At 38.1% G+C, this 10,131-nt stretch overlaps 1 protein-coding gene across 1 annotated transcript; it reads left to right on the top strand.

Annotated features, from left to right (window-relative positions):
- Nucleotides 1-5,978: 5,978 nt before the first annotated feature.
- Nucleotides 5,979-9,914, top strand: LOC133261244 (olfactory receptor 52N2). The gene is made up of 3 exons (XM_061439755.1): nucleotides 5,979-6,041; nucleotides 7,823-7,961; nucleotides 8,823-9,914. The coding sequence occupies exon 3, from the start codon at nucleotides 8,873-8,875 to the stop codon at nucleotides 9,836-9,838; it is 966 nt and encodes a 321-aa protein (XP_061295739.1). The 5' UTR covers nucleotides 5,979-6,041; nucleotides 7,823-7,961; nucleotides 8,823-8,872; the 3' UTR covers nucleotides 9,839-9,914.
- The last annotated feature ends 217 nt before the right edge of the window (nucleotides 9,915-10,131 follow it).

The raw sequence follows: 10,131 nt of genomic DNA, 5'->3' as shown, positions 1-10,131 counted from the left end.
GCACACCTTATCTTTGACAAAGGAGGCAAGAATATACAATGGATTAAAGACAATCTCTTTAACAAGTGGTGCTGGGAAAACTGGTCAACCACTTGTAAAAGAATGAAACTAGAACACTATCTAACACCATACACAAAAATAAACTCAAAATGGATTAAAGATCTCAACGTAAGACCAGAAACTACAAAACTCCTAGAAGAGAACATAGGCAAAACACTCTCCGACATACATCACAGCAGGATCCTCTATGACCCACCTCCCAGAATATTGGAAATAAAAGCAAAAATAAACAAATGGGACCTAATTAAACTTAAAAGCTTCTGCACAACAAAGGAAACTATAAGCAAGGTGAAAAGACAGCCTTCAGAATGGGAGAAAATAATAGCAAATTAAGCAACTGACAAACAACTAATCTCAAAAATATACAAGCAACTCCTGCAGCTGAATTCCAGAAAAATAAATGACCCAATAGAAAAATGGGCCAAAGAACTAAATAGACATTTCTCCAAAGAAGACATACAGATGGCTAACAAACCCATGAAAAGATGCTCAACATCACTCATTATCAGAGAAATACAAATCAAAACCACTATGAGGTCCCATTTCACACCAGTCAGAATGGCTGCGATCCAAAAGTCTACAAGCAATAAATGCTGGAGAGGGTGTGGAGAAAAGGGAACCCTCTTACACTGTTGGTGGGAATGCAAACTAGTACAGCCACTATGGAGAACAGTGTGGAGATTCCTTAAAAAACTGGAAATAGAACTGCCTTATGATCCAGCAATCCCACTGCTGGACATACACACTGAGGAAACCAGAATTGAAAGAGACACGTGTACCTCAATGTTCATCGCAGCACTGTTTATAATAGCCAGGACATGGAAGCAACCTAGATGTCCATCAGCAGATGAATGGATAAGAAAGCAGTGGTACATATACACAGTGGAGTATTACTCAGCCGTTAAAAAGAATGCATTTGAATCAGTTCTAATGAGGTGGATGAAACTGGAGCCTATTATACAGAGTGAAGTAAGCCAGAAAGAAAAACACCAATACAGTATAGGGGCCACTTGCCAGGCTCCAGTCCCAGTGGATCCAATGAAATTCGAAGGAGAGACGGCATCGGCAAATACAGTGGCTTTAATTAAATGTTAATTAAAGATATAAAGAGTGATAAAATAAGGATAGCTCAATAAGAAAATTCATTGGGGAAAAGAGGCTGAATAAGTTGGTTTACGTGAAAAGCTAATAAAATTCCAAGACAAGGAATTTACGTCACCTACATAGGCTGCAGGCGTCCTCCCATTCTCCTGAAGGAGAGGAGACACTAAGGCCTCCCTGGTCAGATCTTAGAAGCCCAGGCATAATTAGTAGGCTTGACGAGCCTCCACGTTCCAGATGGGAACTCAGCTAGAGGTTGAGAGAAAGAATGACATGGGGAAACCAGTCTTTCGAGGAACTGATCCCATTCTTTACTTTTCCAGGGTCTGTTTTTACACACTGAGGTGTTATACAAAATTCATGTGGGGTCAGCAGTCCTGACTTTTATTAAAGTCAGGTGCTTCATACAAACGTATACAGAGGTCTTAGGGGTGTTACATCATCTTCTGGCCAGGAGGCCTGCTGACAATTTATGACCCTCTCCTTGTGACAGTGGTCAGTCAACCAGAACACTTATTTCTCCAGGGGTGATTATTCTTAAAACAGACGCCACCTTCCAAAGGTACCAGATAAAGTTATATTCCTATAGGGTGAGGGTGAAGTGGGTTTTAATTAAGAAAAGAATTTGCTTAGCCTATGGTCTAATGTTGATTAATATCAAAGGTTAATACTTATTTCTTCTATATATTCATTAATGTGTATAAAGGCAGGGGATGTGGAGACTTAGCAGCAAACATTGGCTCAACAAATGAAAAACCCTTCACCAATACAATTTCTAATCAGCCCACCAAACTTATACTAATAGTTTCCTAACTTCTCTAAAGAACCTATTTTTAGAAGGTTTAAAGCATCTCCTGCCTCTCACGGCTGGGAGGCTGTGAGCAATCACATGTGGCCGGACAAGCCTGTCAGGCAGGCTAGAGAAACTTCAGAAGAGTTTGTAGGTTGAAACACTCCTATCACACCCAGGAATTATTATTAACTAGAGCTCTAAGTTAACTCCTTCTACAAAAGAGGTGGTGGGGGACAGCCCCCCGTAAAGTCAGAGGTGTAGGTGAGAGCACAAAGTAGTAAAGTAGGCAGACTCTGGTTTTGGGGGTAGATGCTCGAGAATTTCCAGGGGGACCCTTGAGGGTCGATCCTGCCTTTGTGTATGTCAAGCCTCCTTCCTCATGACCTTTGCCACAGGCAGAGTTCCTCACACTGGTTTCTGACATATATGGAATTTAGAAAGATGCTAACAATAACCCTGTATACGAGAAAGCAAAAGAGACACTGATGTATAGAACAGTCTTTTGGACTCTGTGGGAGAGGGAGAGGGTGGGATGATTTGGGAGAATAGCATTGAAACATGTATAATATCATATATGAAACGAGTCACCAGTCCAGGTTCGATGCACGATACTGGATGCTTGGGGCTGGTGCACTGGGACAACCCAGAGGGATGGTATAGGGAGGGAGGAGGGAGGAGGGTTCAGGATGGGGAACACATGTATACCTGTGGCGGATTCATTTTGATGTATGGCAAAACCAATACAATATTGTAAAGTTAAAAAGAAAAGAAAAGAAAAAAAAAAGAATATTCTACTCAGTATTTATGAGAAGGAAGATACAGAAAAGCATAGAAAGAGGAAAATAAGAGAGAAGGAGAGAAGTAAAGAAATGGAAAAAAAGGTGGATGCAATTTCTAATTCCATCTCGTGCCCTAGTAACAAAGTTGTGAAGCTAGGCTCAGTGGCTTCGTGAAAAAGACTCAGTCTTCCCACATTCAACCTCACATAGTTTGATTAGATCTAGAACCAATGTATCAGGTACAAAGAACTCCCACACATATTTCAGTTTAATTAAATCATAATTCCTTTAAAATATGATATGTTAATATTTCCAAAGGAGAGGAAGTATAAAGAAATTACAAGGGGATGCCAAGGTAGTGAAAGTTATCTTTCTTATGAATCTCCAGAATCATTTGGCCACTTCTATATGGACACATGTGTAGATATATAGACATAAAGAAAATATAACAACAAAACAGTACAACTAGGAGAACACAAAATTCAGTGAGCATTCCACACGACCTTTTCACAAGACTCTGCCAACAGTATGGTTTTATGTTTTAATGAGCTGGAAAAGTTAAGCCAAAATTATAACTAGAATCTTATCTCACTCTTTCCCTGAGTTCTGTCTCTCAGAATCCATGAATAACAAATTTATTTGTTCTTTTTGAAATGAAAAACACCATGCATCTACCTTGTCTTTCAAAGTAACTTTAAGCTATTTCCAAAGCAATTTTATAGAATGCTAAAAACTGAACAAGATTGCATAGAGATGGTTTAATTATTTTGCAGGATAATTAGAGATTTTTGAGTTTACCATTTCTATGTTTGAGCTCAGAAGTCAAAGGCATCTCAGTCAACAGAAAAGAAGTTTAGTATTAGTCTGGTATTTTCCCCCAGTTCCTTTGGAAAAATAAGTATCTATAGAAATATTAGACAATTCTGCTTATCTATTTACCTTTGGATATTTTATGTTAAAAGATCAAAGGCACAGATTTTTTTATATAACCAATACTATCTTCATGCACCCAAACACACCCTAAGCCCCCAGAGAACAATAGCACACAAAGAGTTTGTAGGCTGCTGTTTATGGGGTTGTGTGCAAGCAGTGCTGAATGTTCTGTGGAGAAAGAGTTGTGTGTATCAAGTGGAGCATTTTGCTAAGCACAGTTCTCGAGAGTAAAATATTGCACCCTAGAGCAGTGATAAGCACTTAGGTTGCACTTAAATCTGGAATTTTGAAGCCATAAAAGAAGAAATTCAAGCAAAAAGGAAAGAAAGAGAAATAAAAGCATTACAGAATAAAAGGAAAAAGAGAAGAGAGAAAAGGAAATTTTAAGGGAGGTTATCACAATCTGAATATTGTACAAGACATGGTACAATGGGAAAGAACAAATAGTAATGTTCATAAGCAAAGGGGGAAAAAAGGAGACTTGAGGCAGGGGACAATTATTCTTCTCAATCATTACTTAAAGTATAGGGTCCTCATTTAGACTGAAACTCTTAACTTTTTGTTCTAACTCATTCATCTGAATAAGAAGCTTCGGTTGGGCATCTGATGTTAGTGAGTCATAACTTAAGCCCTGTTCCCTCACACTAGTCAACCTCTCTCTGAATAGACCATACATTCTGATCTATCCACATTGGTGTAGTTAGTAGCCAGCCCCTCCCATTGAGATTTTCATTTGTCTATGCTGCCTGAGTGAGCAAACATACCTAAATTGGGGGCAAAATATAAACAAGCCCTTTTGACTGAAGATCTAAAGCTTTATTTTCCCCGATGTGTGTCATAAAATTGTTGATATTTTGAGGCTAACTTCCTTGCCTCTGATAGAACTTGCTGAACTGGGGTGGAAAAGGCAGAGGTGTTATTGAGTTTACTGTTGTATATGGTGTTAGAGAATGTTCTAAATTTTGTTCTCATACGTGTAGCTGTCCAGTTATTTTATTCTCTTACTTGTAAACTGTACATTTATTAAGATACTGTCTTTTCTCCATTGTAAGTTTTTGCCTCCTCTATTGTAGATTAATTGACCAGAATTGCATGCGTTTATTTCCAGGTTCTCTATTCTGTTTTGATGACAATAGTTTTGTAAGTATAGCCCGAAGTTCCTGTGCATGCTGTCTCCAGCTCTGTTCTTTCTCAAGATTTCGGTGGCTATTCAGTCTTTTGTGTTGCCACACACATTTTAAAATAATTTGTTCTAGTTCTCTGAAAAAACACTATTGGTATTTTGAGAGGGATTGCATTGAATTTGTTGGTTGCCTTGGATAGTTTTGTCATTTAACAATATTGATTTTCCAACTCAAGAGCAAGGCGTATCTTTCCATTTCTGTGAATCATCTACAGTTTTCTGTATCAGTATTTTATAGTTCCCAGTATATAAGTATTTCAGCTTTTCTGCAAAATAGCCATACAATTTTAAACTTTCCCCAATATTGTGTTAGAGTATCACAGTATCAGGAGAGTTTTGTGATACACTTTCAATGGTTGAGAGAATTCCAACTGCTCTATTTAAAAGGAATCTTTACATATTCAGCATTGAGAATGACAAAAATCATTTCAATTTGCTTTTCAATCATTCCAGAATTAGTTTTCTTCATATTAAATAGTACAGGGGAAGCTCAGGTAATAAAATGTAAGATAAACGTAGAACTACTTTGCCACAATATATACACATATATATAATATTCTCACATGTGTGGGTTTGTGTATTTATTAGCTTATCTAATAAACTCAGGACAAACCACAAAGTAGGCACAAAATATTTCTATTATTCTTATATGATATATTTTATTCTCTGTATCTGTCACTTTCAATTTCTGCCTCTCTCTCTAAATATAAAATAAATATTATACTATATATACTATGGAAATATATTATGAACATATATGCAACATAGATATATGCATTGAATATGTTTCAGTATATTTTTGAAATTTTATGATTACATAGTTAGATCATTATTTTATAAAGCAAGATAACTGAAAAGCAAATAATTCTTATGATTATCAGAACTCTTGGTTAGAAACCACACCTGGGGGAAGATATTTAACTTTAATACTCTTATCAACATCTCTCCTGCTGATAATTATGAATATAAAAGCTGATAAATATAGAAATAATTTTGAAAGTCCCAAAGGAATTTGACTCTAACCTGAGCCCTCTGACATATCAATGTGGAGATCCAATCAGCTGTAAACACCCCAGTATGTGGAATCCTCAAAAGACACAGAAATTCTATGTAGAGGTAGAAACTGATTGTTGAATTCTGACACTCAGAAGTCTCAGTCATGCCCATGAGTCTGGTCTTTGCCCACACTGAGGTGAGTTTCAGAGATTCCCAAAGACTTGCACTTTCCCCAAAGGTAAAGTTTTCATACAAGAAATGCAATTTCTTTGAGATGTTATTGATTAGAAACTCAGTATTTCTTTTTGACTCTAAGCAAAATAGATGACAATTTCTCTGGGGACTAAGGAAAGAAACAACATCCCCCTAATTGTGAAATATATTTAAAACTACCTCATGGTTCACTAACGATGAATTACAGACAACAGTGGACTTGAAAGTGAGGAAAACAAAAGTTTTTGCCTTCATTAATAGATATCTATACTCAAAACTGCTTCCAGGAGAATGGGTGTTGTGGAAAGTAATTGATGTGTATACTTGAATCTTAGAAGGTAGTGAGGGGAGTTCCTGAGTGGCTTCCCTGTAGATATTTTCTTGTTGTTGTTGTTCAGTCGCTGAGTGGTGCCTGACTCTTTCCGGAATCCCACAGAAGTAGCCTGCCAGGCTCCTCTGTCCATGATATTCTCCAGACAAGAATGCTGGAGTAGGTTGCCATTTCCATCTCCAGAGGATCTTCCCAACCCAGGGATCGAACCCTTGTCTCCTGCATTGGCAGGTGGATTCTTTACCACTGAGCCACCAGGGAAGCAGAAATCTCATGCAACCCCCCTACCAGGTTTTATGCAGTGTCTATGTGAATAAGTCCAGGAATAGGCATCTGGCTATTTCACAGATAAGTTCTCTCTCTGTAGATAGGTCTTTTACATAAAGACTGACTTTCTATATAACTTCACACATTTATTCTATCTATTCTCTATGATAGTAATAAGAGCAAGCTTTTTCTTTCTTCCTCTGCCATCACAAATTAAGCTAGTTATGTCCAGTTAATGCAGTTCTTCAGTTTAGGCAACAGATATAGAATGATTAAACACACAGCTTCAAGGTCAAACAAACCTGAATTTGAATCCTGACTTTACCAATTTCTAAATTTTTGCTGACACACTTCACATCAAGTTACCTTGAACTTACATTTCCTCATACATAAAATGAGGATGGTAACACACACCCTAGCCATTGTTACAAGTTCAAAGGTAGAAGTTAACCTCCATTGGAACATTAGCTCCACGAATGGAGAGGGTTTTTTCTATTTCAGTCATGACTATATCTCTAGAAACTAGAATGCTTAACTAGAGGCTTATTATTAAGCCTCTAGTTAAACATTAAGCCTCTGTTAAATACATACATTTTAGCATATAGCCAGAGAGTTATTTTTACTATTATAATATGTAATGTACATTAATAAATTATTAGACACCACTTGGAGGATTAACTTCTATTTACCCATTCTAACACCTCTAATTATGTACTTTTATCACCTCCCTCCTTCTTTAAAAGTCACGAAAATTTTAAAAAGGAAGATGTGAGACTTGTTCAAGTCCATCAAGGAGTCTGGGTGTCTATGTCTCTATAAATAAGCATACAATAAAACTTTATTCTCATATTTTCAGAGATCCATCTACTTTTCCTTTTACAAATATATTTTACATTTAAAAATAGCTCATGTTATAGCAGAATCATCTGGCAGGGAGGGTATGAAGATAAATCTTACTGAAGGTAAGAGGAAAAGAACTGGCACTGAATTGATCTGTTCATCTGTTTATGATTTAATAAGTGTGGATAGATTATTTAGTTATATGGTGTTGACGTTTGGAAGAGCCTGAGAATTTGCCATAATCAGTTTTAGTTTACAAGCCAGATGAGCAGAGCCAAAAGTTTTTCCTCCTCTGGTAGCTTAATATCTTGGTCTTTTCTTTTCAGTCCTGTGACTTTAGTGCCCTCGAGCTATCTTAGAAGGAGGCAGACATCAGAGGTGGAATCTCATGTATGCCAATTCTCTTTGCAGAAGTTCCAATTGCTACATGCTTACCTGCTACCTGGAATCAGCAAGAACTTGCAGGTATTTAGCTGGATTTATTTAGATTTATTTTCAGGGTTGAGACATTTATAATTATTTTTCTAAGATATGAGAATATATTTTAATCTTGGAGTTCCCAGTTACTAGCACTTGCTATCTAAAATTCGCCTCTCACTCATCTCAATATAATTGAGGTTTTTCAAAATCTCATATTACCTGTCCTGTCCTAAAGTGCACAATGGCACTTGAATTACAACAGAGCTGAGCAGCTCCATTTGAATTTACTATATTAATCAGGGCAATTTTGATCACATGACGTGTTTATCCTGAGGTAAGGGGCACTCTTACCTCACCTTACCTCACCTGAGGTGTAGGAGACATGAGACTCAGGTTTGATCCCTGGGTCAGAAAGATCCCCTGGAAGAGGGCATGGCAACCCACTCTAGTACTCCTGCCTGGAGAATCCCAGGAACAGAGGAGCCTAATGCGCTGCAGTCCATAGGGTCACACAGAGTCAGACATGACAAGCAACTTAGCACACATGCAAGAAATGATAATAATAGTGATAACAACAGCAATACTGCTGCCACTATTTTTTGTATAACACTGTGTGTTATACACAGTTTTAGCACAACACATAGATTATCTTATTGAGCAATATTGACAACTTTCTGAGCCAGACAAAGTTATTATTTTCATTGTATATTGAGAAAACAGATATACAATGGCTAAATAACTCATCAATAGCATATCCTAGGTAAGAACCAGAGATGGAATATGAATTTAGATAAGGTGACCCCAAGGAACTTAATCAATACTTCTTATTTGAAAAGTCATTTTGGTTACTTTGTTTTACTTTTTGTTTTCAAGCCCTCTGCTCACCTGAGTTATTTTCTTGTCCAGGAAAGGATCACTTCTAAAGAATATAATATGCCCTCCTCCTGTCAGCCATTATGTTTGGAGCCAACAGCTCCAGTCTAACCCCAAAATTCTTTATCTTGAATGGTGTTCCTGGGCTGGAAACCGCACACATCTGGATCTCCCTGCCATTCTGCTTCATGTACATCATTGCTGTTGTGGGCAACTGTGGACTCATCTACCTCATCGGCCATGAGGAAGCCCTGCATCACCCCATGTACTACTTTCTGGCCCTGCTCTCCTTCACAGATGTCACCCTGTGCACCACCACGGTACCCAACATGCTGTGCATATTCTGGTTCAACCTGAAGGAGATTGACTTCAGTGGCTGCCTGGCTCAGATGTTTTTTGTCCACATGTTGACTGGGATGGAGTCTGGGGTGCTCATGCTCATGGCGCTGGACCGCTATGTGGCCATCTGCTACCCCTTACACTATGCCACCATCCTCACCAGTGCTGTCATTGCCAAGGCTGGTCTTGCCACTCTGCTGAGGGGTGTGATGCTCATCTTTCCATTCACTTTCCTTACCAAGCGCCTGCCCTATTGTCGAGGCAACTTCATTCCCCACACGTACTGTGACCACATGTCTGTGGCCAAGGTGTCCTGTGGCAATTTCAGGGTCAATGCTATTTATGGTCTGATGGTTGCTCTCCTCATCGGCGTGTTTGACATGTGCTGTATTGCAGTGTCTTACACTATGATCTTGCGAGCTGTGGTGAGCCTGTCATCCACAGATGCTCGTCACAAAGCCTTCAGCACCTGTACATCACATATCTGTGCTATTGTGATCACCTATGTCCCAGCTTTTTTCACTTTTTTCACCCACCGTTTTGGAGGACACAGTGTCCCTCACCACATACACATTATTGTGGCCAACCTTTATCTGCTCCTGCCTCCTACAATGAACCCAATTGTTTATGGTATCAAGACCAAACTGATTCGTGAGGGTGTGATCAAATTTTTACTTGGAGAGAAGGTCGTTTTTACCCAAGACACATAAATCTTAAAATAGATACATTGCTTGGGGTGGGTGATGGGGGGGGAGCATAAAATAGAATGAAGAAGAAATTTGTAAAAGATGTGAGCAAATTTGTAAAAGAAGCAAGAAATTTGTAAAAGCTTTGTAATGTTTGTAAAAAAAAAAATAGTATTAAAAATTAAGTCCTCCAGTAGATAGAGTCTTTGAAACTTTTTCAAGTATACATTATGAAAAATTTTTTTCTATGTAGAGTTCTACCAAAAAAGAAAATGCAGTGTAAAGAAGTAACATACTCATTTCTTATAGATTTTATA

The sequence above is a fragment of the Bos javanicus genome, chromosome 15 (genome assembly GCF_032452875.1).
Source record: "Bos javanicus breed banteng chromosome 15, ARS-OSU_banteng_1.0, whole genome shotgun sequence".
Taxonomy (NCBI): domain Eukaryota; kingdom Metazoa; phylum Chordata; class Mammalia; order Artiodactyla; family Bovidae; genus Bos; species Bos javanicus.
This window is presented reverse-complemented; position numbering and strand designations above follow the sequence as displayed.